The 27,993-nt window shown below is 49.2% G+C and overlaps 1 protein-coding gene across 4 annotated transcripts; it reads left to right on the top strand.

The window, feature by feature from the left end:
* Positions 1-42: 42 nt before the first annotated feature.
* On the top strand, positions 43-27,914 carry HID1 (HID1 domain containing). Of its 4 annotated transcripts, none has more exons than XM_027654545.1 (19): positions 43-199; positions 7,886-8,035; positions 10,351-10,521; positions 13,500-13,613; positions 15,195-15,301; positions 15,761-15,877; positions 16,456-16,678; positions 17,066-17,122; positions 17,219-17,359; positions 17,744-17,834; positions 18,495-18,646; positions 19,921-19,999; positions 20,619-20,783; positions 21,962-22,189; positions 22,664-22,797; positions 24,265-24,345; positions 24,736-24,827; positions 25,135-25,293; positions 25,760-27,914. In XM_027654545.1, the coding sequence occupies exons 1-19, from the start codon at positions 134-136 to the stop codon at positions 25,821-25,823; spliced, it is 2,391 nt and encodes a 796-aa protein (XP_027510346.1). In that variant the 5' UTR covers positions 43-133; the 3' UTR covers positions 25,824-27,914. The 4 variants fall into 4 exon arrangements, with proteins under 4 accessions (XP_027510346.1, XP_027510348.1, XP_027510345.1 ...); XM_027654547.1 differs by lacking the exon at positions 43-199 and adding an exon at positions 440-702; XM_027654544.1 differs by lacking the exon at positions 43-199 and adding an exon at positions 789-893.
* Positions 27,915-27,993: the final 79 nt, after the last annotated feature.

The following is a 27,993-nucleotide window of genomic DNA, read 5'->3' as shown; positions in this document are numbered from 1 at the left end:
GGCGAGCCCCGGTTTGACAGGAGGGAGGGAGGCAGCGGGAGCCGCCGGCACGGGGATGGCGGCAGCGGCGGCCCGGGGAGCGGCGGCGTGAGGGGACAGCCCTGCCCGGCCCTGCCCGCAGCCGGGCCGCACCATGGGCAGCGCCGACTCCAAGCTCAACTTCAGGAAGGCGGTGATCCAGCTCACCACCAAGACCCAGGTGAGGGCCGCCATCTCGGGCGGGGGGCCACGGGGGGCCCCGCCATCTCGGGAGCCGCCCTGAGGCGCGGCCGAGGCGGGCTGAGGGGGCCCCTCATGCCCGGCCCTGCCCGGAGACACCCCCGGGGCTGCGGGGAGGGGGCGGCCGGGCCGCTGCTCCCCAGCCCGACCCGGCGAGCGGGGCCCGAGCGGGTCCCTGTGCGGGGGCTGCGGGCAGGGCCGGCCCCGGGCCGGGCTCCCTCAGCGCGGCCCTGCCCGAGGGCCGGGGTGCTGGAGGGGTCTGGGCCGGCCCTGCCCATCGCCCTGTCACGGTCTGTGGAGGGGCACCAGCATCGCCAGGACACCGGCCGGGGCAGGGCTGGCAGGGCCCGGCCACTGTCACCGCCTCTGGTGACATCTTGTGCTTTGCTGAGCAGCGTCCTGTGGTAACGGAGCAGACGCTGCTGCCTTAAGGGGTGTCCGCGGCTCCTGATGTATTCAGCTGCAGGTTTACATCACCGCAAGGTTTGCCAGTGCTCCCTTTTCTTTATTTCCCCCCCCCCCCCTCCTGAATCATGGGTGGAGAACCTTGTCCTGTTTTTCAGTAGTAGCCGATTAAAAGGCCGATGGCCAGCCATGCTGTTTGCAGCAGAAGCAGTTTCCACCTGGGACCTGTGAACCAAGGCTTTATTTCTGCAGGCTGCAGAGGAGAAGGAGTTAAGTGAAAGTCAGGGCTGTGTGTAGGGAGGGTGGCTGCCCAGAGGTCTAACAGATGTTATGCCTGTCCTGGGAGTTAGCTTAATTTTTATCTTAACTGGAGAGTCCAGTAGCAGCAACGCACTGGCAGAAAATTAGTAGTCTGTCCTTCTATCTAAGGAGCAGAGGGATTTTTCCCTTTTGAGAAGTCACATCTGAGGTTCTGAGCTACGATGGTGAACAACTGTTAAAATCCACCTTTGGTTGGTGAGGCAGTAACAGCTGCTAAGAAAACCTGGGGTTGATGGCAAAAAGATAGTTAACAATGGGGAATTAATTTGAAAGAAAAGGGTATGGATACAAAAGGGTAAAGGGTAATAGGAGAAAATCTGTGAAAACTCAAGAGATGAAGGCTATGAGTGGGAAATGAATCATAGGTGGTAAGGCTATGGAAGAGCCTGGAAAAAACATATTGATACTTTCTAAAGCAGTATCACTTCTAGCTGCAGTGCTCAGGAATGACTTTGGTGAATATGTTCTTAAAAACCTCCAGTTATGGATGTTTCACAACATCCCTATGTAAAGAGAAAAGTGAATGAATTAATGTTTTAAGGGCTTCTTCAAAGTCTCTTCTACATGGCAGATAGTTCAGAGTGCCTTTGAACTGTCCAGGCACTGTCAGAGTGCCTTTGGACCATTCAGCTTTGGACTGTCTTTTCCTCATAGGAAAACATGAGATTGGGGGGTAAATCAAGCCTAGTCTGCTGTTCACAAAGAAAATCCTGTATGAGGCAATCCCTCGGATCAACAGCCAAGAAGGGAGCACTTCCCTCCCCTGGTTTATCGACCTGTGTAATGAAAGAAGGTTTACTGGGGCCCCGAATAAAGGAAGGAGCAAAAGCTTCATTCTTGGCTGGATTCATTTCACATCTCTGTGGTCTAGGTGAGACTGCATGTGGAAAAAGGGTGGGGTGTGGGCACTCCCATATTTACATACTGTGGAAGGGCACTGGTGTTTGCTTGTGCAGAACGCATGACTGGGCTCTCCTGGAGCCTTCTGATCTCGCAGCAGCAGCAAAACCTCCACGTAACCGCCTGCTCCGTGAGACCCAGGATCCAAAACCAGGCTGTAATAGTGGGCAGAGCCAAAGCTTTCCAAGCTGTTGGCTCACAATATGCTTTGCTTCCTCAGCAGCGTGTCTCCTGTTTTGCAGCCTTCTCCTCTGACATCAGGGAGCTGGACAAATAGATTTTAGTCAAGTCATCAGTAACATGAAACCGTGAGCTTAGAATGCACTGTGAGGTGTTCCTAAGGCTCTGGTGGGAAGAAGTGGTTAAGCAGAAGGCACTGTTCACTCATTGGTGAAGGTTCAGAGTTGGCACTGAAGTTAAATTTTTCTTAAAAATAAGTTCTTATAATGTCCAGGCTTTTGTTAATTAAAAAATGAGTGTTCCCATGTGAGCATTTAAAAAAAAAATTAAATAAATCTATAAGGAACATAACACTTGAATGCTTGTAGCACACGTGGAGCCCAGAACTTGGAAGTGGAACCAGGTCTGGATGCAAATGGAATTGACTTAATTGATTTTTTTTTTTTAGCTGCCAAAGAGAAACTCTGAAAGAGTAATAGTATTAAAAAAGAAAAATCACTTCAGAATTACTTCAGTGATTAAAAAGGGCAGTAATACCAGAAGGAAGCAATTAGCTTATGCCACAGATGCATATTTGTAATCACACATGGGGAAATGGGCTTTAGGATTTTCACAAGATACATATTACATTACTCTGCACACCTTTAAATTGGTAGGGCCCATCCTTTTAATAATGAAACAGATGTGCTTTATAGTAGAGAATGTGTGAGTCCTCCCGAATTGCCCATAAAAGTGCTGTGTACTTAACAGGTGAAGGGCAATGGATTGTGAGTTTGACAGAGCAGGAAACTGGTCTGGGAGCCTTAACTGCTGGGGAAGCACCTTTTCTTTTTCCAGTCAGTTGGGAATCCTGCCAGCAACCGACTGGAAGATAAGAAATTTTGATCTTGTGAATGAGCTTGTTAGATTTTAATGCGAGCTATGCCTCTGCTTTGGAAGAGACAAGAAAGATCAAACACGAGGGACAAACTCCAGTCCTTTCTTTTCCCCCTTGTGGAAATGCAGGAGTACAACAGGTTGTTAACTTGAGCGTGATAAAAGCACATCTTGAGCTCGGAGAGAGGTCTGTCTCTGGCAGCCCATTTCTGATAGTGTTCAAGCTTGACTCAGCTGTCCAAGTGTCTCAGGTTGATCAAAAGCAAAGTTGCCTTAAAAGCAGAGCTGTAACTAACACTTCACACAGCTGACTTTTCGTCTTGGGCTTTCCCTGCCAGATTTCTACAAATCCCATTTTCCAGTTTGCTTTGCAACACTGTCTCTGCTGTGGGAGCAGAGAACTGGTGGCAGACTCATGAAGTCTCTCCTTGATTCTGCACTGCTAACTGCAAAGACCTTATGGGAAAATTTACCATTGTTCCAAAACATGTGTGGAGCTGCTGTCCTTGGCGGCAGGGATGAAATCTTGTTAGTTATTAATATTTTGAATAAGTCCGTCCTCAGGCTTTTCTTTTGCACAGTGGCTAACAAACAGGTGGTACAAAGGTGTGGGAATTGCCTCAAACTAATCCCTGGCCTGAACTAGAGCTCAATCAAGTGCTGCATGGATGGTCATTACATGCCACAGTTCTGCTCATTTGGGGTGGAAAGGAGCATGTTGCTGTTACATATCTCCTGAGCTTGTGCAGTGTGGGCTGGAAACCCTGGGTGGGGATGGAGGACCTGCTCTGCTGTTGGGTGCCAGGAAAAGTCCCTGCCCCAAACACCTCGCTACCTTGGCTAGTGGGATGCTTAATTGGCATGTTGGCATGAAGCAAAAAGAGAACACAGTGAGGGAGACCAGTGGCTGCTTGTCCCTTTGTTCTCTGCTGATGGTTTGCAGCAACCTTAGAATTAGTTTCAGGACAGTCCTCTGGTGGGGACCTGTTGGGCAGTTGTTGGAAATGGGCATTCCATGTAAGTTGTAAGGGCAGAGAGCTCTCAGCAGGGAGGAGGTGCAAACACTTGCCCTGTCTGAGGTTGTCAGGGATTGTGTCTGAAAAAGAAAGTGAAGGTGGTGCTGGCGTCAGGCTGAGGACAGTAACGAATGGGGGAGGCTGTGTCTTGGGAACTTTTCCTGTTTTTAGGACGTGGTCAGCCCCACTCTGTTTTCCTGTTTCCTGTGAGGTATCCTGTTTGCCTGCTCAGGGTTATGATTCTCTGCTCAGTATCTGGCATGAGGCTTGCAAACCATCCTCTTCTGACTCCTGCAGCATGTGCGTGGTGTGCTTCAAAGAACCTGAAACCCAACATTTACAGCTATTAGGAAGTAAAGACTGGAGGTGTCCAGTAGGACTGGTTTCAGCTTTGTTTGGCCAGCCTGCAGGTGGGAGGTCTATATGCCTTGCCTCAGGGAACTGAAGGCAAAAGTCTCCCTCCTTGCCCACTCTGAGATGTCACATCACCACAGCTCTGCCCACTGCGTGCTCAGCAACACTCTGGGCTACAGTCACCTCACCCATTGGTGTGGAGCTTGCTTTGGGCAGCAGGGCCCCTCTCTGCTGGTCAGCTCTGTACCTTCAGCAGTCTCTGGTGGGGTGTGTGGGGATCAGGAACTTCCTTTGCTCTCCAGATGTGCCAGTTGTGTTTCCGGAGTACAGTCGAGCTGCTGATCCCTCAATTCTTCTGGCAGTGATGAAATTCTAATTCTCATTGCACTGCTGGTGCAGAGCTGGTTGTCTGCACTGTGCTGGAGGAACGTCAGGCTCTCCCTTACTTGTGCTGCAGCTCTCTCCCTGAAAGAGGACAGATCTGTGCTGATGGAGAGGACCCAAAGCGGCCCCAGCTCAGTGTTGGTGAGGATTCAGCTCCTTACGAGCTCTCTGGCTTAGGCACCGTCAAGGCTGAGGTGCTCTGGGATTTGTGAGTGCAGCATGTGCTGTACCAACACTTGTACCTAAATCTTGACATTTCCAAATGAAGATATCCATGGCTGGTGAACAAGACTGTTCTAGGTCTCTGTATTTCCCTTTGCTGTGAGCTGGATACAGGCTGTTGTATAAGCTCAGCGTGAGGAAATGGATATTTAGATCCCCAGAGATGCTGTGTGCAGAATACAATCAGCTTAAAAACAGCCAGTACTGTTCTATCGAGGAGATGAATATTATGTGGATTGAGTAGCTTCATGATGCCAGACTGGTAATTAAAACAGGGGGGCAGCAGGGATCTGAGTGACTCAGTACTGAATCCGTGTCCCAGGATTGTACACGGGATACCATCTGTTGATGAGAAGCTGCCTTGCTGCAGCTATTAAAAATGAAAGAAACCGGTGTTTTAGCATAATCTGGTTGCCAAGATGGCAGCCGAGACATTACCAGGGCTGCACATCCAGTGTTGCAGTTTGGGTAATCACCGCTGTGCTTCTCCACTCCCTGGGATTTCAGTCGGAGGCGCTGCTCTTCAATCCATGTTGTGTTGCCATCTGTAAAACAGAGGCTGTGCTCAACCTCTGAGGAGGCCTCAGGCTAGTGGGAGGTAAAGGGATCAGTGTCTGCTGGAGGGAAATGGTTTTCTGCTTCCCCTCTAGATGAGAGTGAAGCTATTATTTATACATGATGCCCAATTAGCAGCAATTGCTGCTCGCTGTTGTTGGTGGGAGTGGCTGTGGCAGGAGGCCAGGACGTACATGTGGCAATTATACATGTGGTTGTGGTGTGTGGTTGGAAAAGAGGCGTAGGAAGTGTAAGGTGTTTCATGCATTACATAGATCAGATTTCCAAATAATTGGCTCTCTTCGAACAGTGCACTTAGAGATGAGATGTGCAAAATAGCTTTCCTTCCATTAAGCATTTCATGCTCAGGTAACAAAGAGCACAGCTCCTTCACAGGCTCAGGAAGCTGAAAGTCAGGCTGTGAACACTGTGCTGTTCCTACAGATTCCCTCTGAGGAGCTGTGACCTTGAATGTTTCCAGTTGGAAAAAGTTGCTCTTTCTTCTGGGAAGTAGGTTTAGTAGGATCTTGCTTTGGTGGCCAGGTGATAAAATGAGCGTTTCAGCACTAGAACCGAGTTTAAGAAGATGCCTGAAAACATGTAGTTTTTTTCTGGTTTTGTTTCTCAAGAGTGGAGAGTCACTTGGGCTGGTTCATTGCATGGCTGGCAGGACCAAGACCAGCAATAAACAGCCTCTGCAGCACTGAAGCATTAAGGCAGAGAGCTGCAGGGTAATAACCTCCTGTACCACTCTGGGGGCAGCCAGCCCCCCTCAGTTTTTGGGCTTTGGTGGTAGTGACACATCACCTGCCCGTGGGCTGGGGCTGTTGGTTCAGGAGGTGACAGCAAAGGGGGCAGCGCAGTACTTCTCAGTGTCAGAGCAGTGAATGAGCTGTTCTCCCCCAAGTGGTGTTGGAGCTGCATTTAGAAACAGCATAGAGCTGGGCAAGTTCTCTGCCCACTCCCAGCTCTGCTGTAGTAGGCAGGAGTTGTTTAAATTAAGCACACATTCATATTTTTGTCCTTTTCCCATCTGACATGGTAGACCCGCCCACGGTGCTATTATCGTCCTTAACGAGGTGCTGTTTGCTTTGGAGCTGGTGCTGGTTGCAGGCAGGAGGCTCCTCCTCACCCCAAACCAACGGCTGGGGGTGCTCAGGTGTGTGGCTCTTCTGACCTGCCAAGCGTGCCACCACACCTTGGCATGGCTGGGAAAACTCCTGGAAAAGCTTCCATTTTCCTCTTCTGGCTGAAATCGTGGATCTGTCTCTCTCACACTGCTTGTCGTAAACAGGCAGCTAGCTGGAGCCTTGGGTGGTTTGAGCACTCCTAGCTGTGTTTGGGCAATGCCTATCTCTTGGCAAATATTAGTAGTTATTTGGGAAAAGCTGTGTTCAGTTTTAGTCTGGCTGAAAAGTTAAGTCTTTCCTGATCCTTCAGAGCTTTGGATGCCTGAGGTGTTGCGTAATGGAGATGTCTTGTTCAACAAACAGTGGTGGTGTTTTCACTTTTGGGAAGAGGCAGGTCATCACCACGCTGCTTCTTCAGGAAGGCAGAGCTGACCCTGTGTGGCTGAGCCTCTGCTTCGCCTCGAATGGCCAGTGCTGCCTTCTGGCTCTGCAAAGCCATAAAGGGCAAAGCAAGGTCCAGCCTGCTTTGTTCAGTTGCTTTTAACCTGACACCCAGGATGTTGTCAGCATTTTGATTTTTAAGTAGTTGCCACGCTGTCAGGAAGAAATAATGTTGTGACTCTGCAGCCAGCTGTACAGAGCTGTCTGGCAAACTGACTGTCCCTATGGACAGCATCCTGAGCAGTAGGGTTTCAGAGCAGGTAAAAGTGGAAATTATCTGTACCTGCAGAAAAAGTAATGGGAAGAAGTGTGTTCCCAGGGTTGGAGGGGTGAGCTTCTCAAACCACAGGTCTGAAATGGATTGCTTGCTTTGGTCCCCTCCTTCCATCTTCCTCTTTGAATTGCTCACTTAGTGCTTTTTAAGAACAAAGCCTTGGCAGTGACTGGCTGCAGTGAGTCCAGTTCCCTAAAAATAGTTGATGCAGAAGGATCAAGTGCATTGTCTCTCTAAGTGCTTTGAGGTGGGTCTGTCAGTTCCTTGGGTCTGTTTGTGCCCTGATGTGAGATGTTCCTGATTGCTTCCTTGAGACTTGGGTTACAGTACAAGTAATTCCAGTGCACACTCAGAGCATCCTTGGCCTGCTCTGAAGGTGACAGAGTGCACGAGAACAGCCTGGCCCATGTGCAGTGGTGAAGATCTTGGAATACTTGCATCAGTTGCAGACAAACAGGTCAGCCTTGTGTGTGTTGTGGCTCCATGAAAGACCTGGGGATTCCCAGTCTGATGCAGTTGGGCACATGAATGTTTTGCTGCTCAACCCCCGTGTTTGGACCTTGTGGAGTGGTAGTTCTGCATCTGTAACCATGTTTGTGTCTCTGCAGCCCGTGGAGGCCACGGATGATGCTTTTTGGGACCAGTTCTGGGCAGACACAGCCACTTCAGTGCAGGATGTCTTTGCCCTTGTACCAGCTGCAGAGATCCGAGCGGTGAGAGAGGAGTCGCCTTCCAACTTGGCGACTTTGTGCTATAAGGTAAGGTCGGTGCTGTCTTATTCCTTGGTGCTGTGCTAGCAGAGAGGTGTCCCTGGATCAATAGCAGTGTGGCTCCCAAGGGGAGACAAGTGCCATGTTATTTCCTTGTACCACACAATGTGCTCGTTTGTCCCTGTCTCCTCCTAAGACTCTCAGCCCTTCCTCTCATGGAAGACACGGACCACAGCTGGCGTTTGATCACTTTGGAGCCTTTTTCCTCTTGTTCCCTTCCTGTATTTCACTCTGTCCTCTTGGCTCTTGCCTGTATAAACTACTTGCTGCTCAGGGGACTTTGTACCTAGGCTGCATATTTGTGATGAGGCTGATACATCCTATTCCTTGTCTGCATCAAATTGCATCTCACCATGCACCAGTCTGGCTTCAAGCTGATAAATCCCAGAGGGATGTGGAGACTGTCACTGCACAGGTTCATGGGAAATCTTAAGACCTTTCTTCCTTCTCCTGTGATAATGGAACATTCCTGATGCTGCTTCTGATGTTGCCACATCCTTGTGTGGAGCACAAGGGACATTGAGTCACATTTCCTACCCTGCCAGGTTTGGCAAATTGTCAAGCTGGTGAGCAACAGCCTGAGACTTATTCTGTCTGGGAAAGTGCAGGTGTTAATAATGCTCCTGATTTAAACCATGCAAAGAGTAGGCTTGAATTTGTATTTGAAAAACACTTGGAATGGCATTTTTCCAGTTTTAAATGGTTGTTGCCCTCCTGTTTTTCTTTCCTGTACAAACTGTGAATGAGACCTACTGAATCATAGTGAAGGTAGCTCTGACTGTGAATTGCACCTCAGACAAATGCATGTAGTGGATAATTGAGAAAAAATACAAACATGAGGGAAAATGGAATGATTTTTCCCTAGTACTGTCTTCTGGTAATCTGCAGTTTGGGACTTGAGAAGGGTTTAGGAGACCTGTAGTGACTACACAACCCCTTTGACTCTGTTTCTTCCTTCTCCCCAAACCAAGACTAAAATATGTGCTCTTCTCCCTGTTGGAAACAGATGTGTTGGGGACCTTGTGACTGCAGGACTGTTTCTCCATGAGCCCTAGACCTTGGGATATCAGTGTCACAGGAGCCTGCAGACTCCAGAAGTGGCTTTGCCAGGCTGAGGGCCCTGACCTGTGCTGAGTGCAGTGTGCCACTGCAGTGCTGTGTTCGTGGGGAGCACGACAGTGTGGCTGAGCTGTCATTTACAGTTGTGGCTGGAGACTCAGGCTGTACAGTCATAAATATGCCTGAAGAAATCGTCCAGCTCAGTCAGAGTAGTGTGTGACAGCCCGGGACAAACAGCACTTAAACACCCATTAATGCAGTGACGCAGGCTGGCAGAGTCAGTGACCCAGGCAGTCTGCCATGAAAATAAGCAGGGGCACATGACCTCATGAATTAAAAAGCAGCAAGGTGAATCCTTGCTAAATGTTTTGGGTTTCATTTTCTTCTATTTCCCCTTGGGATGAGGGAGTAAGAGCAAGTGGGTGCAGCTGTTGGGGGAAGGAGCTGCCTTTTTCTGTCTGTGGGTAAAACCTCCTGCCACTGCCTCCTGGGGCTGTGGTTGGTGCCTGGTGAGACCTGCATCTATTCTGAAAATCCCAGTGACTCTCCACTGGCAGTTTTAGCAGCGATTGGATGGGCTGCAATCTCAGCCCAGAAGCTCTTTGCAGAGCAGCAGTCCTGTTCACAGGGACAGTGGGGAAACCCGGGCTGCCACCCCCCTCTGTTGCAGGACTTTGACAGACTGGGGGCTGTATCCCTTCACTTAACAGTTACAGGCAGCTTAGCTCCCACCTCCAGAGTCAGGAGAGGTCTCTGCTGTAATCACACCAGCACAGACAGATCTGTCAGACTGTGTGTTCCTGTGTGATCATCCCCTGCCAGCACCTCACACCGTGCAGCACAGTGCTGCTGCCTTGGTCCTGCTGCATCTCGGGTGCTGTGGCTGATTAATCTGATCTGCCCTTTTCAGTGTGTGGTGTCATGGAGCAGTGCTGGAAGGAGCCTTCTGGTGCTCTGGCTGTGTCACGTGGCACCACACGTGTGCTGCATGGATTAGCCCTGGCATTTGAGGTCTCTTGCAGTGGAACAGTAGAAATTCAAGGCAGGTCTGTTTAAGATCATTAACCCTATTTCTGCAGCGTTTCAAACAGCAACACTGCCTGTACCATTAGACTGAGAGAAAATGGACTCCTAGTAACTGCTTACAACTCTGTGTGAGGGTGTCACCAGCAGGACAGACCTGCCCAGCTCTTGCTACTTTGTGCCCAGGCTAGTGATACCTGCCTTGGTTTTGTTTCCTTCAGGCCGTGGAGAAGCTGGTGCAGGGAGCAGAGAGCGGCTGCCACACGGAGAAGGAGAGACAAATCGTTTTGAACTGCTGCCGGCTCCTCACCCGTATCCTGCCTTACATCTTCGAGGACCCAGACTGGAGAGGCTTCTTCTGGTCAACTGTCCCTGGGGCTGGCCGAGGAGGGGTCTGTCACTTGGCACTTATTCTTTCTGGAGGGTGATGGGGAGGCTGCAGTGAGGAGACACTGATGCACATTTGGGGGTGACTTTATTGCAGTTATTTCTATTTGATCGGAAATTAGGTGGCATCTTCTAAATTCTTTCCCTTCCTTTGATTCTAGCTGTTCTTCCTCTCACCCTCAGCTGCTTTGTTCAGCACAGGTTGCTGCAGATCTTAGAAACATCTGAATGTTTCACTTGGGTGTGTAGCTGTTGGAGAGTGCTGGTATGTGAGTGAAGTCCTCTCCAGTATAACTGGAGGTGTGAATTGAAATGAACATGAGAGCTGTACTAAAAGCTGTGTGACTTTCTAAGACTGAAATGACCTTGTTCCATTACCCAAAGTTGATTTAAGATTCAAGTCAAACTGCAGCAGGGTGTTGTTTCCACCAGTTTTACAATGTCACATTTAAAGCAAACAGTGCCAGAAAAGCTCCGGGCATCAATACCCTGCTTATGAGCTGAGTGATAAATTTTAACCAGGGGCCTAGCCTGAGAGATGAAGCCCACAACTGAGCAAGAGTGGTTAAAGAATTAGGTATTCAAAACTGCCCCAGTATTCCAGGTGAGGCCACCCCAGTGCAGAGCAGAGCTGGACAATCTCCTCCGTGGCCCGGCCGATGATGCTGGGCCTGATACCCCTCAGGACACCATTGGCCCTCCTGACTGCCAGGGCACTGCTGACTCATGGCCAGCTGGCCATCGACCAGGACCCCCAGGTCCCTTTCCCAGCACCGCTTTCTAGCATCTCATTCCCCAGTCTGTCCATACATCTGGGGTTGTCCCATCCCAGGGCCAGAATCTGGCACTTTCCCTTGCTGGACTTCGTGTGGTTTTCCAGTCCTCCAGTTTGTCGAGGTCTCTCTGCAGGACCTCCCTGCCTTCGAGGGATTCAACAGCTCCTCCCAGTTTTGTTTCATCTGCAGACTTGCTTAGTATCCCTTCCAAGTCCTGCATCCAAGCCATTTATGAAGCCCTTGAAGAGCACAGGGCCCAAGATGGAGCCCTGTGGAAGCCCACTAGTGACAGGTCACCAGTCTGATGTTACCCCATTCATTACTATCCTCTGTGCTCGACCTGTGAGCCAATTGCTCACCCACCACATGATGTGTTTATCCAGCTGTATTCTGGACATTTTGTCCAGAAGGATTCTGGTTGGTACAGTACAAACTTGCTCCTTGTGCTGCCTCTGCCTGTCACCTCTAATCTGCTTCACCTGAGGCCACTTCAAGGGGAAGTTCTGGGTGGTGGAAAGGGAAGTCTTTGATAGTCCTGCTCTGTGATCTGGTTGATTGGGAGGGTGGTTGTTGCCCATCCTTTCATCTCTGCAGGGGCCAGGGAGTGCTGGAGAGGCTTAACAATGGAGCAGCTGTTTTGGGAAGCAACATGCAGGGTGCCTGGTGCTCTGAGCCAGCCAGGCTGCTGGTACTCCTATGTTTCCACTTTGTTCAGCACCTAGAAGAGAGAGTTTCTCAGCCTCAGAGTGCTGGGTTCACCACAAGGCGATCCAGCCCAGTGCATGTGTGCTGGGCTGGGGAACCCTCCTGCTTGTTGTGCCTCCTGAGTGTGGGTGGAGCTGTTATGGTTCATTGTGCTTGGTGTGCTCCCTCATTTAACCACATGCAGCTGTAGGGCTGGGATAACAAATACAGCCCTGGGACATTAGGGAAGCTGGGGTCGTGTCTAATCTAGAGGCAACAACTTTGCTGATTGAAGGCTGATTTCTCTCAGGGAACTGAAGGTGATGGTATGGACCATTAGTAAATATGTCTGTGATTATCCTTCAGCTGCTTCACAATGCAGTGATGGATGGCAGAGCTCCCAGAGCATGGATCCACTCTCTAAGGGAGTCTGTATTGGGTTCAGATCTCCTGGTTTGTTGTGTGTCACCCATTTTGGATGTAGTGGTACCCAGAGCCTGCAGGGATTTTTTCTGGCAGTTGAGGTGATCTTAGCAAAGATCATTCTTGGAAAAGAAATCTCCTTGCACCCTAATGCTTGTCATTTCACCTCTGACCATGAGCCCAAGCAGAACCATCTTTGCTGGCTCTGTCCACCCTCTCTGTGCCTCTCCTTGCATCCGGGATCTCTTTGCGGGATCCTTCCTGCTGTCACCATCAGAGCCACACAGACCATTATCTCTGGGAGCTGCCTGCTGTGATTGAAGAGCCGTGTGTTGTGCACAGGCTGACAGAGGCCTGGCTGAGGTAGATAAGCTCCTGCCATTCCTGCTCCCTGCCTTTCCCTCAAGCACTGGTGTGTGGTGGGGAAGGCCTCCCATCCAGGATGTTCTTTGACAGGCAGGATCTGGCAAGGTTTCCCGTGGCAACGGCTGCAGAGGAGTAGCCATGCGTGGTTTGAGTGATTGCTTTGAACACTGGAGATGGCAAATCCTCTCTGCTGTTGTGCCTTCTCTGCCGTGGCGGGCTGAGGTGGCCCTTGTGTGATGCACGGAGCCTCTGCTGGTTCTGTCACCTCCAGTTCTGGGGAGCCCATGCGGGACTTTGAGAGGTTTTACACCTTATTACTGCTGGTTGGCTTCTTCCTTTTGATGGCTCTGTGCATCATCCAAATCACCCTCCTCTGTGACTGTAAAATCCTTCTCTCTCTAAGTGCTTCCCTCTCCTTTTGTCTTCAGTAAATCAACCATCTCCACGTGGCAAGGTCCATCCAATGCTACTCTTCTGTTATGACGTCTCCAGGCCTTTGTCTGCTCAGTTTGCTGTCATTAAAGAGCTTGTTCCTGTTTAGTCACCACCATCCAGGGGAACATTTCTTTCCTGTGCTGACTGGGTTTTTGTGTTTCTCCCTCTTGTTCCTTTGCAATGTCTTGCGTCCCTGTGTGTTTTTGGGGAGTGTGTGTTCTCTTGCTGTGTGATACTGGTGTTACTGTGTGCTCTTTGCTCTCCCTGGGCTGACAATGCTGTTCTGTTTCTCACCTCAGGGGGATGAAGATGATGAAAATGCTCGACCACTGGCCGAGTCATTGCTCCTTGCTGTCACTGATCTGCTCTTCTGCCCCGACTTCACTGTGCAGAGCCACCGGAGGAGCACAGTGGTGAGTTAAACCATGAGATTATCTGCATAGGGGCAGATGAGCTGCATGGTGGGGGGTATCCTGGAAAACTCCAGCAGCTTCCTGCAAACCTGCAGGCAGGAAAATATGGAGTTGCTGAGATTGAACCCACAGTGTCTATCTAATATTGATCAGCATGTTGCGTTCACTGTGTGGTGTTTGTGCCTTATAAAACAGGTGTTCTGAGACAGCTGGATGAGTCCCAAATGGAGTGGCTGGCAATTACCCCCACAATACAGCTCACCCATCAGGAAAAGGTGGTTGTGCTGGAAAACAATTGCTCTTCTGTTGTTGCCAGCAGAGCAGAGACCTTTAGCACCTTGTTCCTTTCTTTGGCAGTTTGGTGCAGCCTGGGGCAGGAAGCATCTGTTTGCCTGAATGAGTAGATGGTCTTTGTTGTGTCTTTCCACCTCCTCTCCCTCTTTATATCATGGCAACAAAGACAAATGTGTTCTGATCCTTATGGTCTATGCTTCAGAGGAGTTCCCTGAAGCAGGGATCTCCTACCAGGTATGCTAAGAACAGGCTGTGGTGCATCTACCTCCCTCCCTCTCTTCCATCAGTGATTCCGGTGGTTTTTGTAGATCTGGTCTATAAGCATAAGTGGGCATCCCTCCTTTTGGTGTAGCTCTGATGTAAACTAAAAATGAGCACGCTAAACCACTGTGTATTTGATGGCTGCAAAATTCCCTGACAAACCTGAGGTACTAAATTGATTGCTTGAGGTTTCTGAGTAGTAGAAAGAGTGTTGAAATCTGTCACCTGAGGGTGAAGGGGCAAGGCTGGATCAGAGCTACCCCTTTCCTAGGAGTAAGTGGGATTGGGGCTGAAACAGATGGACTTGCTGTCTATTGTTGTCACTTGGGATGGATTGCACAAGTCGGGGTGACAATGTTTATTCCTGGGAGAGCCTCCCCCCACCACCTGCACCTGTGATTTTCACTTGGCAGCAGCCAGACTGGTTTTTCAGTGCTCTGGGCAACTAGAATGAGACACTGAGATTGTGAATGATTTATATTCCTTGCTGTTGGCTGCCTATCTGCTGCCTGCAGCCTCTGTAGCCTTTGCTGAGCTGGCTTCCCTCCCTGGGCCTGGTCTGACTTCAGGTTAGGAGAGAGATGGTACCACCACCTCGTGTTCATGGCAGAGCACATGACCCCAGAGATACAGGTCATGGTGGATATTTGCTGAAGCAGCACTGAGTAAAGAGGAGGAGTAAGAACTGTGAGGGAATGGGCAAAGGAGAACTGAGACTCACCCATGTTGTTTTGCTCTTTGTCCTCCCACTGAAGTCAGCCCTTATGTTATGGCTAGAAATGGATGCTCCCTCCATCGTGCACAGTGCCTGCATCTCTCTTACCCTTTACTCACCAAGGCTGAGCTCTTTGAAGACATCAGCACCTGCTTTTTTAGGCATGGGAAGATACTGCACAGACCCAACTGTCTGGATGCTTCTCTGCTGGTTTCTTTGGTAGAGAGAGTGGCTGAACTGCCTTGAATATCACTAATGCTGCCAACTCTGGCTCTTGCCTTCTGTGGTCCAACCTCTTATTTCTCCCACAGGACACAGCGGAAGATATCCACTCCATCGACAGCTGTGAGTACATCTGGGAGGCAGGAGTGGGCTTTGCCCACTCTCCACAGCCTAACTACATCCATGACTTGAATAGGTAAGAGCTTCTGCAAAGGCAGAATGTAAAGAAACTGGCTCAGAAGGGGGAGATCTGGGGAAGATGAGCTCTTAGCTTCTCTGGGTATCCGTGATTCCCAAGGGGCTTTCTGCTTGCTCCTTTCTGAGCTAACAGGACTGGCAACATAGAGAAAACCTCAGCTGACCTTTTAAATAGCTTTTTGTATTATGATATGGGAGTCAGAGTGTCTGCAACAGGAACTGGATAAACATTGCTGTTCTGGAAATGCCTGGGAGCTCTGTACTGGATTTCTCTTTTTGTAAGCAGCAGTTCTGCCAAGCTTTGTGCCAGTGAAAGCTGTATTGCTTAGGAAATGAAATGGGCTTAGGTCTCTCTGGGGAGGATTTTCTAGATAGGGCTGAGCCTTCCTTATGTGTTGTTGTAGTAAGAGATTGTGCCTCCTGCTCCACACCTTGACAACTTCTTCCTTCCTCTCAGGACAGAGCTGCTGAAGCTGCTGCTGACCTGTTTCTCCGAGGCCATGTACCTGCCTCCCTCCTCAGACAGCAGCAACACCAACCCCTGGGTACAGTTTTTCTGCTCTACGGAAAACAGGTGAGGGTGAAGGGTGGGGCCCTGGTGCCAGGGGGAGAAAAACCTTTAGATCTCCTTCATGGAGTGTGTTGGTAATGGGGGACCATAGGACTTGCTACCTCCAACATCCAGGGGCTGTTCCCTGCTGCAGACTGCATTCCTTTGGGATGGTGGCGTGGCACTGCAGCAGGTGGTTGTGTTGGATGAATGCCGCCCTCTAGTGACATTGTCTCCTCTGGGACTTCCAACTCCTCAGGTGACACTCACCCTGGGAAGCACAGACCTGGCTGAAGGCAGACAGTTTTGTCTTTCCAGGACCTAGAGAGCTTTGAGGTCCTTTCCCCTTTTCACACTGCTGCACAGGATTCCTCTGGGAGGCCACATGGCCTTTCTCATCTCCCCTTCCCTCTCAGCTGTAGTCCAGGAGACCAGCTTGGCTCTTGTGTCTGGGCTGTCATGGGTCACTGTCCCACGTTAAAGATGATGATGGTATTTTATCATGACTCCAGACTCTGGGGGAGAGGGATGCCTGTCCTTCCCTGAAAGCAGCACCTTTATTTTCCTGCTTCTGCCTTCTGAAAGTGTTTTCTCCTCCTCAGACATGCACTCCCACTCTTCACCTCTCTCCTGAACGTCGTCTGTGCCTATGACCCGGTGGGTTATGGGATTCCCTACAACCACTTGCTGTTCTCTGACTACCGCGAGCCTCTGGTGGAGGAGGCAGCCCAGGTGCTGATTGTCACTTTGGACTATGACAGCTCCACCACTTCAAGTCCCACCGTGGATGGCACGACCACTGGCACAGCCATGGATGATGTGGATGTGAGTGACACTGGGGTCTGTATTTGCTGCTCTCCTGAACTCCCCGGGGTCCTCCCACACCAGCTTGTATTGAATGTTGAGCTGTAGGGTCCAGCACTGCTCCTCCCCCTGCAGTCTGCTCTCTCTAATCAGGTCCTGCTTCAGTCCTGTAGGCCACTAAATGCCTGTACATGACCAAAACACTAGATTTTGGTCACTGCCTTGAAACAGGAGCATGTAAGTGAAAAGCCCCTGGCTTTACTATTCCTGCAGGGCTCTGTCTCCTTGCATTTAAAACTGGATCAGTCAGAGAGGAAAGCTGAAGTGACGGCCATTAGTGGTCACACTTTGACTTGCTGAATAAACCTTGTTGCCAGTAAGCATTTCCCTCCTTTTCTTTGTACACAGCCTCCTGGACCAGACAATCTGTTTGTGAATTACCTCTCAAGGATACACCGAGAGGAGGTAATGTGCTCCCATCCTGCACTGTTTCCTGTCTGATTTCATGCTGATTGCATTATCCCTGGGCCCACCACAGTCTCTTTCCTGGTCTGTTGGCAGGATTTCCAGTTCATCCTGAAAGGAGTGGCTCGCTTGTTATCAAACCCGCTGGTCCAGACCTACCTGCCAAACTCTGCCAAGAAGATCCAATTCCATCAGGAACTCCTCGTCCTCTTCTGGAAACTCTGTGACTTCAACAAGGTGTGGATCTGCTGGTTGCTGGGTTTTGCCCCACCTTGTCTGGTGTGGCTCTGGCTGGACTAAGCCCTGGTGAAGGATTGTGGTGGGTAGTTAGCAGTGGCTCTGGGGTACTGTGGTCAGCAGCACTGCTCCCTGCTGCAGGGGCTGGGGGTGTGAATGTGGGGACAGCCTGTGAGGGGGGCCGCAGCTCCTGGAGGTCTGTGCTTGAGAAATTATTATAATAACCCTACAAATAACACTGGAGTTGAAGAGCTGGTGCATACACCAGGCTTTTTTATGTTCTTGAGAGACTAATTAGCTCAAGAGTACCTCTCCTGGGTCCTGCAGATGATGCAGGAAACCAAATATGCTTGTGATTTTCTGAAATCCTCCCTTTTCTTCCAGAAATTCCTATTCTTTGTGCTGAAGAGTAGCGATGTTCTGGACATTCTTGTCCCAATCTTGTACTTCCTCAATGATGCCAGAGCAGACCAGTGTAAGTTGGTTGTTTTCAATATTTGGGATGATTTGTGCTTGACAGCGGAGCTAGAATGTTTTTAAGATACTTCCTCTCTACCACTTACATGTGACAGCATCTCGAGTGTGTGTTCCTGACCTTCTAAGACATGGAGTAGAGTGGTTCAGTTAGTTGGGTTTTAATGTTTGTAACAGACTAGAAGCAGGACATGATCTATCCCACAACATAGGGAAGGGAGATCCTTCCTTAGCACGTGTTAACTTGTATTGAGTCTTTGTGTTGAAAACTGTGTCTCCGATCCCATGAGGAGGGAGAAATGAGCAATCCTCTCTTGCCTTGGGAATAAATCAGGTAGAACTCTTGTCACTCTGTGGTGGAGAGAAGTCAGATCGTCCTTACTATGATGAGAAGTTTATATCAAGAATATAATGAAGAAAAATATGATCTGTCCAAGGCTTAACACTGTAGTGTTACATAAATGTGCTTGGGAAGGACACTGGCACTGACAACAGAGGGAGCTCTGTGGGATGTCCCTTATCAGGATAATTTGGTCTGTGCAGGTTTTTTTCAGTCTCATAATGTTTCTCCTCCCTCCTCACTGCCCCTCTGTCTCAGGATTCCCCTGGCCTCACTGTGACATGTGGAGTTTTTCTGGTTTGTTTTTTTTTTTCCCTGCAGCACGAGTGGGCTTGATGCACATTGGGGTCTTTATCCTGCTGCTTCTCAGTGGGGAGCGTAACTTTGGGGTTCGCCTGAACAAGCCGTATTCTGTCCGAGTGCCTATGGATATCCCTGTCTTCACAGGGACACACGCAGATCTGCTCATCATAGTGAGTACAGCTCCAGCAGCTCTCCTCTGACCCTCCCAGCTCCTGCTTCATACCTCCACAAACAATTGTCCTCCTTCAGTGTACTCACCCTCCCTAGACTGGAAGCCCCCTGAGTAGCTAGAAAGTGTGTGGGATGCACCTAAGCACTGGTGGGATCTTTGCACACTGTTAGCCTGAAGTGATGTGTCTGGCAGGTGGTTGGTTGGAAGTCCAAGAGGTGCAATTCCATCTGCATGAGATGATCCCAAAGAACAGGATTCCTGATGGTGCTGGGCTGGTGTCCAGAGGACTCTGGAACTGGCATGAGTGGGGTGGGTGCATGGCCTCTACCAGACTTGACTGTAGGTGGGGAAGGCAGGAAATCTGGCTCTGTGCCAGGTAACCAGGGTTGTGTGGAGCACATCTGTCAATGGGAACAACAGTGATACCAAGCTCAGCCCTCCAGCTTTGTGTTGCTGCAAGGTTTCATTCACCTTTCAGTCTACCCACAGCACTGCCTACAAAAGCTGTGTGCTTTGCAGTACCAGCCTTGGGCGGTTCCCTCCTGTCGTGTTAGTGCTCATTTGCCAGAAAAGAATATCTCAGCAGCTTCTCATAAACCTCCAAAAGGAGATTCCCATTAGAAGGAGTAGGAAGAAACCTGTCCACCACAACTGCACTTGACACTCTGTGTTTTGCTATTACATTCCATTAATCTCAGATCATCTCTGTGTTTTAATTACAGTCAGGACTTCTCTACAGACATACCAGCTAGAGTTGGGAAGGCCAAGATTGGAAATGACTGAACTGGTTACAAGGCAGTTGAATCTTTCCATGTCTGAGGGTGTAGTTAAAAATAGTACAAACATTTGAGTTAGAAGTTCATGCTAAAATCAACTGTAAAATGATTAATTCTGTAACATTTCAAACAGCTCTCATAAGGGTTCTATGTCAAAATCCATTGGAAGTAAAGATGTCTCTTACTTCCTGGTGGTTTAGTTTTGTCCCAGGCTGCCTGAACATTGTGGAACAGCTCACAGTCAGTTTCTGTTTGTGGTGTTGTGGGGCCCTAATCATGTTCCCAAAGGATTCCTTGCAAATGAAAGCTTGTACTCGTGGAGCGCGAGTCTGCAGCGAGAGCAGCCTTCCCCACCTGCGTAATTGTGGAGTGTGCAGGGCCCTGCCTAGGAAGGAATGGTGTCAGGAAGCGATTAGTGTGGGGGTGGCACTGGTTTTGGTTGAGAGGGTGCTTTCAGTAAGGTACTGCCTTGCTCAAGAACTCCTTCCTTCCACAGGTCTTTCACAAGATCATCACGAGCGGGCACCAGCGGCTGCAGCCTCTCTTCGACTGCCTGCTCACCATTGTAGTGAACGGTGAGCACTGTGGGGTGAGACCACAGCCTGCAACAGGGATGGCTGCTCTCACTCTCCTCTCTCTGCACCCCTGCCCCTAACACTGACCAGTGCCCACTGCTGGAAGCTCATCCTTTCCAGTCTGTGCTGGAGGTGCCAGATGCAGATCAGGCCTGCTGAAGGGTCAGATGGGGCAGAGGCAGGGACAGCAGAGTCCTGGAGCCCATTTGGGGTGGCAGAAGGACATTTGCTGGCATGCCTGGTGTGTTTGGCAGTGCTGTTCCTTTCCAGCAGGGAGTGCCACCTCCCCACAGTGGCAGTGGCTTCCCTTGGGCTGAGTGTCCAGGTGGCTTCAGTTGAGAAGCTTTTCAGGAGGCCCAGCAGAGATACCGTTGCTAATGTAAAACTAAGCAAGACCCTCTAAAAGCAGCAGCGCCTCCCTTTGCTAGGAAATATCTCCATTTCACTTCTTTTTTATTTGGAAATACTTCTGTGGAACCCTGTTGGGCTCAGCTTTCTCAGAGGCTTTCTCAGAAGTGCAGGGTGGGAAGGTGATAAAACCAACATTTTTAGTGGTGTGTCTTTGAGAATAAATACACCTTGGATCTTTCTCCAGTTTTCATTTGTTTGCCTTCCACAGTGTCTCCATACCTGAAGTCTCTCTCCATGGTGGCTGCTAACAAGTTACTGCATCTCCTGGAGGCTTTTTCCACCACCTGGTTCCTGTTCTCTGCTGTCCAGAACCACCACCTCGTTTTCTTCTTGCTGGAAGTTTTCAACAACATCATTCAGTACCAGTTTGATGGTAAGAAAGTGACTGCTGTGTTTAGTAGGTTTGCACCAGTTTAGTCCAAGAGAACATGAGATGGAAGTTCAGAGAAAGTCCAAACAGGTGAGGTGAGAAATGTAGAAATCAGCTACATGGAGCCTTGCCTAGGATTGAGAAGTTGGATTAGTTGTTAATCACTGTTGGGTCCTGACCTAGAGAAATTGTGTTAGAGCAAAATGAGATGACAGTTAATTGTCAGCACAACCTCAACTTCCTGCAGGCCAGAAGTGAGATGGATAGAGGGAAAGAGGGGAAAGTGAGTGTGTAACACTGAAGCTGTGACTGGCTGAATGCTGCTATGAAACTGCTCATGTTGCTCAGCAGTGCAGGTGATGGGACCAAAATAACTTCCATCTCCTTAAACATTTAAAGTGCTTCTCAGTTGTGCTCTGGCAGATCACTGGGGCTGAGGACCAAATAGCCCCATCCAAACAAAGTTCTCGCACTTGCTACTTTCCAGGAAATGCCTTCTGCTTCCCCTCTTAAAAGCATGAGAATCTTGTACCTCAAAGAAATAATAAAGTGAGGTCCCTAAAGCTGCTCAAAACTTCATGGTTTGTTTAAACCTGCAAATCAAGAATGCCCATTCTGCTTCCCTGATGGAAATCCTGCATGTGGTGGTTGCCAAGTCCAAAACCAGCCTCTGTGGGTATAATTTGTGTTTTATATTAGAGGATGGTTTCATTCTGTTCTCTGCTATCTTGCAGGCAGTAAGAATTGTGGCAGTTTTGCTTTGCTATTTCAAGTCTATTTCTCCTCAAATGAAGCACCCTGATTTGTTTTGTGAATTCTTTTGAAGATGGAGAAATGTTCAATCTTGGCTAGTAACCTTTTTGTCCAAAATAGGTGCTAATATGAGGTTTAAATGATCCTTTTTCCTCTCAGTTGTTTGAACATCCCTCTCTGAGCCATTTCTTGTCAGCCTTCCAGCCTAGGAAGGATTTCACTGAATTTTCTGTACTGCTTTGTGGTGGATAAGAGGATATTGAGCTCTGCTCTTTCTTCCCTGTGCCGTTGCCTTTGTGGGTGGTAGCAGAGCTCTCTGAGCTTGCAGAGTCTCTGCAGTCATGCTTTGTGTACCCAGTGAGCTGTGCTGTATTGGCAGAGCTCTTTGGGCCTCACTTCTCTGCTCGTTTTGTTGCTGTGATTCCCAGGGAACTCCAATCTGGTCTATGCCGTTATCCGCAAGCGGAATGTGTTTCACCAGCTGGCCAACTTGCCCACGGACTCCCAGTCCATCCAGAAGGGTCTGCAGCGCAAGAAGAAAACCCCTGAGCCCATTTCTCGCACCAACTCCCAGGATGGGGTCTCCATGGAAGGGTCACGTCCTGCTGCCCCTGCTGAACCAGGGACACTGAAGACCAGTCTGGTGGCTACTCCAGGTGAGCTTTAGTTTACTTTTGGAGCAGGAGAGAGGCTTGTTTTCTCTGTGAGATATGTTGTGGACTCACCCTTTCACTGGGTGTGGAGAGATTAAGAGTTTACATCTGTGAATAACTTAACTGCCTTTCAGTCTGAGCTTCAGATCAGTTTGCCCAAGCTGATCACAAACAAACTGCCTTGAGTTTCTCTCCTGTCAGGCTTGGCGTCCACGTGGCCATTTGCCCTAATCTTGACCTGTTGCCTCAGTTTAACTATATCTATATGAATCTATGTTCCCCTTGCATCAGGGAGCATTTTCCTTGAGACAAACTTCTCTGGGGTGGTGAAATCAAGGCTCAGTCTTGCTTATCCAGTTGAAAGGAGAGCATTTCCAATGTCAGCAGAGACATAGGGTGTCTGTGTATCATAGGTCAGATAAGAACCCCCTCCTTTTAAACATATTTAATTCACTTGTGTTTCTCCTTTGAGCACAGGAATTGACAAGCTCACAGAGAAGTCTCAGGTGTCAGAGGATGGGACCATGCGTTCCCTGGAGCCCGAGGCTTCCCAGCTCTCTGCAGAGGGAAACCCACCCGCAGCCCTGAGCGATGGGGAGCCCTGGAGCGGGGTAAGGCCAGACAGTGGTGTGCAGGGGAGGTCTGGGGTGTGAAGTGAGCAGAAATGGGGTGCTTAGAAGACAAGGTCTGGTTGGCCCATTGAGGAAAGGCATCAGATTAAAGGCAGTGTGGACATGTGCACGGTGCTGGAAAACAACGTGGTTCAGGAGCGCTGTTGCATCATCTTGGGTGTTTCATGTTTGTGCTGGTGACACGAGCTGGGGCACACGAGTGAGCTTTCTCCAATGTGAGCACTACTGAGCAGCAGCAAGGGCATAACTGCAAAGGCATATATTCCCGTTCCTGAGGTTTTCAACTCTTGTTCTTACTGATGCTTCTTTTTCCTCTCCCTTCTGGGATGGAGAGCTTTACCAGAATCTTCTATTAGCTGGTGAACAGTGTGTTCCCATGAGGACTTGGCTGGGGTACCGTCCTCAGAGTGGCTTTGAATAAATTGGAATAAACAGAATATCCCAGGATGAGTTTTACTTACCCTTCCTGGCCTAGCCTGGTACCAGGTGAAGGCCTATGGTCAGTGAGGTATCTTAAGCACACAGCTAATTATGTTGTCATTATGTGAGAACTTGCAGAAGAAAGGTTTTCTTCTTCCAGCAGCCCATAAAACCTAATTGTGGGTCATTCCATCTGTGTCCAGCAGCTGGCTCGAGCTGTTCCCCAGTCAGAAAAGGACTGGCACAGAACTATCGGCTTCCAGCAAAGCTCTGCCCCAAACTGGCTGGTTCTGGTTGTGAAGGTGGTGCATGAATGAGCCCATGCATGTGGAGGTGCAGGATGGCTGTTGGAAGGAAGTGCTGTTCCCATTTGTTTTGTAGCAAAGTCAACTCTGGGCCATAGTAGTGAATGGTCAGGGTGCCTTGCTAAAGGAAGAAGCCTCTCCATTTTCACCTCAAGCAGAGATTGACAGTGATTTTAGAGGGTTATTTCCTTTATTCCTGCTGTGAATATGGAAAGCCAGGTTGAGTGTGTCATTCCTCAAGAGGCAGGAGTTGTTAGGTAGGAGTTGCCAAGAGCCCAGCCTTGGGAAAATGCTCTTTAAGATATTCCAGGATGGACACCAAAAATTCCAGAGATACTCAGTAGACAAGTTGGAAAAGCTGTGGCCCTTAGCTCTTTAATCCCTATGCCCGAGTTGTTTGTTGTCAGACCTGTTTTAACTCTCCCACTGTGGATTGTTGCAGCAGGGTGTCAGAAGTGGTGACTGGAGTTGTGACCTTCCACAGGGTCCTCCAACTTAACCACATCAAATATTGCCACTGCCTGGTTCAAAGTGTATGGATTTGGTGAATGAAGGTCTGATGGGTTTGATGCATTTTAGGGACAGGCTGAGCTATCTTTCCCAGCAGAGCTCTGGAAAAGCTGTGGGGAACATTAGCAGAAAGAGGATTGTATTTCTTGCTCTTAAGTGTGATTTGCTTTTGTTTGTTTTTTGTTTGTTTAAAAATAATATTTACTGATAGGAGGCATCACACTCCCGGCGGGATCGAAGGCGTCTCTCTAGTGCATCCTCCAGTGCACAGTGGACTCCAACTCCTGACTGGGTAAGGGAACCTGGACAGAGGAAATAAATAATGAGGAAAAGAGTTGTGGCAGAAATACCTCACACACCCCCTTCCCTGCCATCAGCAACTCTCCCAGAGCAGCATTTCCTCAGTGGGAATGTCTTTGACTTGTGGTCAAAGCTCCAGAAGTTTACTAACATCTGCAAAGAAATATTTTGTTTTACCTGTTTTAAACCAATGCCCCACTGATTTCATTGGGTTCCTCATAATTCCAGTGCTTCAGGATTTATTGTATTGCTCCTGTGCACTCAGTTCATCCACCAGCTTCATAATTTTTGTACACCTCATTTGTTGCAGAGATTGCAGAGACAGCTGTATTAAGACTGCTAATGCAGTGCACTGATTTCCCTGCTGCTTTCCTACCTATAGGTGATGTCTTGGAAGTCAAAGCTTCCCCTGCAGACAATCATGCGGCTCTTACAGGTGCTGGTCCCTCAGGTGGAGAAGATCTGCATTGACAAGTAAGTAGATTTTTGGAGAGGAGGGGCTGTGCAGTGTGTAAGGAGCTCTGTGAGGTTGGCAGAGTCTGAATTTGGAGAGCCCTTGGGGAAAGCTTGTAAAGCATGATTGAAAACATCACAGGCTCAGCAGAGATGTTATTTTCCTTGCCAAATGTCGTGTTTGTTTGATCCCTTCTCTGCTCTGTTTACAGAGAGGGTGTGTGTTCTCGCTGGCTCTGTGTCTGTTTGGACTGATACTTTGTGCTGCAGCAGTCTTGGGGGTGTCTGTGGGCTGTGCTGAGGATGTTCCTGGCTTGTCTCTTCGCAGGGGTCTCACGGATGAGTCGGAGATCCTCAAGTTCCTGCAGCACGGCACCCTGGTGGGGCTGCTGCCGGTGCCTCACCCCATCCTCATCCGCAAGTACCAGGCCAACTCGGGCACTGCCATGTGGTTCCGCACCTACATGTGGGGAGTTATTTATTTGAGGTAAACCAGCCGGGTGCAGTCTGAGTTGGTCTTTTCCAGTCTGACTTTTGGGGGGCCTGTAGAGGGAATAGCGTGCACTTGGCCGGCTCTGGATCGTCTCGTATTTACAGGATAGAAAGGTGTTGTTCCCTTGGAAGAGACTGGGGTGAATCAGCTGCTCCAAAACTTTTGAGTGGGTGTCATGAAGGGAGTTGTTCTGCGAGTACTGATAGTTTGGGAACTGGCAGCAGCAGGGAATGGAAAAGCTGCCTAGAGGGTCTGGTGCAGAGATTTCATGCAAAGCTCTGGCTTTGTGGGATGTTGTCGATACTGTCATCCCTTTCAGGTGCATTGTCTCTCAACCAGTGATTTCCTTTTAAGCAAAACTGAAGGTGTGCTGTGTAGGCAGCTGTAATCTTGGCTGGGAAATTTGAATTTCATGTACCTGGACACAGAGAGTAAAGTGGCTCTTGTTTTTCTCTCTCAGGAATGTGGATCCCCCAATCTGGTATGACACAGATGTGAAGCTGTTTGAAATTCAACGGGTCTAAGAGAGCACTTACCTCTACTGAGAGAAATACACTGGATCTAAGGACTGCGGTGTGCTGCTTCATCACAGCTATTCCTGCATTTCACATTCAGCTGAGAGACCAAAAGGACAATCACTTCATTTACCTCCCTGTCATTTAAAGCTTTAATTGGGACCTGCTTGGACATCCCTCCCCCCAGCTCACTTCTCCTCCCTCACCCTTCACCACGAACCTTGAGTGAAAGATATCTAAGGGATTGTCCATTGTTGTGGTTGCACTAGAAATCAGACTGTTCTTAGCTCCTCTGTTACTCTTTTGCTTCTGGATGTGGTTTGGAAACCAATCTGACCCTGTCCTTGCCCTGGTGAGAGTCAGCATTTAATTGAGAAAGACTAGCTGTATACTGGGTGCAAGGGAGAAGCTGCTATTCCTGCAGGAGACAGGTTTTGGAAACTGCAGTTACTTTCATGTGGCTCCATAAAGTTTCCAGGGCATCCCTTCTGGCTGCAGGTGTCTCCCTGGTGTCTCAGTTGTATATAGGGAAGTCCTTCCCATCCAAAGGAAGGGAGATGATGTTGAAGGAAAACTTTGTGTCTCAGTTCTGAATCTCTCTACTCCTTTCCTGGAAAGCTGCTTGAAGGGGTTTTAACTGGTGTGACTGAGAAGTTTTTCCTTGGCTTCCAGGCCCAACAGCCTGTCCTTTGGCTGTTGCAGTGGAGCATGTCTGGCTTTGGAAAGCCCTCCTTAATCCATGTGAGCACACAGGGAGGAAGGGACTGGCTCAGTGAGAGCAAGGAGAAGAGACCTGACTGTTAAACTCTAAGTCTTCTCCTGTTGACTGAAAGGACACTGTCACCTGGGTTTGAAAGGAACCATATCCTTCCATCTTTGCCTGCCAGGCTGATGCAATGCAGGAGCAGAAGGGTCTTTTGCACACTACTGTCTAAGGCAGGGGTTTGAGGGAGGCACTCAGGGAAGTTGTAGGAGGAATTTGGAAGTTGTAGGAGGAAAAGCATCTCCATGTCAGTAGGGAGTGGGGAGTGCTGTGGCAAAGTTTAATTCTTCAGGGCATTTTGCTAGTGACCAAGTTATTGGATCTTGAATGTATTGGACCCCCAAGCATCCCAAGTGAAGTCTGGGAAGCCGGAAGGAGAATTAGTGGGAGACCCACTGTTGTTGGATTGGTTCAGTAATGTGGGGTTACACATTGGTGAGTGGAGACATCCTGGGTTTTGAGTCAAATTTTATATTCTGCTGGGAGGGGCTGCTGTCTTAGACCTGTGTGGTCTTTAGACAGTGAAATATGAGAGGTGCTGTCATGAACTGAGACCTTTCTCACCAAGCACAGTCCTTGGTACTCTGGTATTCAGGCTCTTGGGAGGATCATTAGCCATGAACTGTTTGCCACAGCTTAGAACCAGTGCCATCACTGCATGGAAGCAGGTCCCTCATGTTAAAGTGTGTCACACACTCTGTGACCTTTAAGCCTGGTCTAAGCTTTGAAGCTGGAGTGATAACAGTGTGACCATCCTCTCCCAGAGAGCTGCTGTAGTGTGCTGCCAGTTCCCAAGGGTCTGCAGCCAGGTGCTTTCCTCCCTTGGGCACTGAAAGGGGATGGAGTCCTAGGCCAGTGGAACGCTGAAGTAAAACCCAAACGATTTTCTGAAGGATAAGAAATATGTGAAATAGAGAGAGGTTATTCCCCACCTGCCTCCCATCTCCAACCCACTTTGCCACCCAGCACTACTCCCATCCTGACCCCACCTCTGTTCAGGTGTAAACGGGGTGAGGTCTCTGTTTTACTTGGAAAATCTCTCGTCTAGAAGAATGTGATTTGGTGGGGCCAGTCTCTCTATGGCACTCCCACCTCAGAGCTGGAATGGGGCATCCCGTGGCCCACGTGCTTGCCTCTTCCCTCCCATGGATCTGCTGGTTCTCACGATCTCTTCCGTCCTCTCTTTTCTGCTTTGTTTCTTTGTGAGTTCCTCTGGAAGCCTTTTTGTTTGTTTCTTGGTGTTTGGAGTCTGATCCTTGTTCCTGTGGAAATCAACTTGCACTGTAAACTCTTTGCTTACTTATGGAGAGAAAGATAAAGATTAACTGAAACATGCATTTGATTGGTTGGTTTTTTGTTTATTTTTTTTTTTCCAGAGGGAGGTTTATAATCTTGTTTGTCTTATGCTGGGGTGAC

Source organism: Corapipo altera, unplaced genomic scaffold (assembly GCF_003945725.1).
Source record: "Corapipo altera isolate COAL_440 unplaced genomic scaffold, ASM394572v1 343, whole genome shotgun sequence".
In the NCBI taxonomy this organism is placed as follows: Eukaryota; Metazoa; Chordata; class Aves; order Passeriformes; family Pipridae; genus Corapipo; species Corapipo altera.
This window is presented reverse-complemented; position numbering and strand designations above follow the sequence as displayed.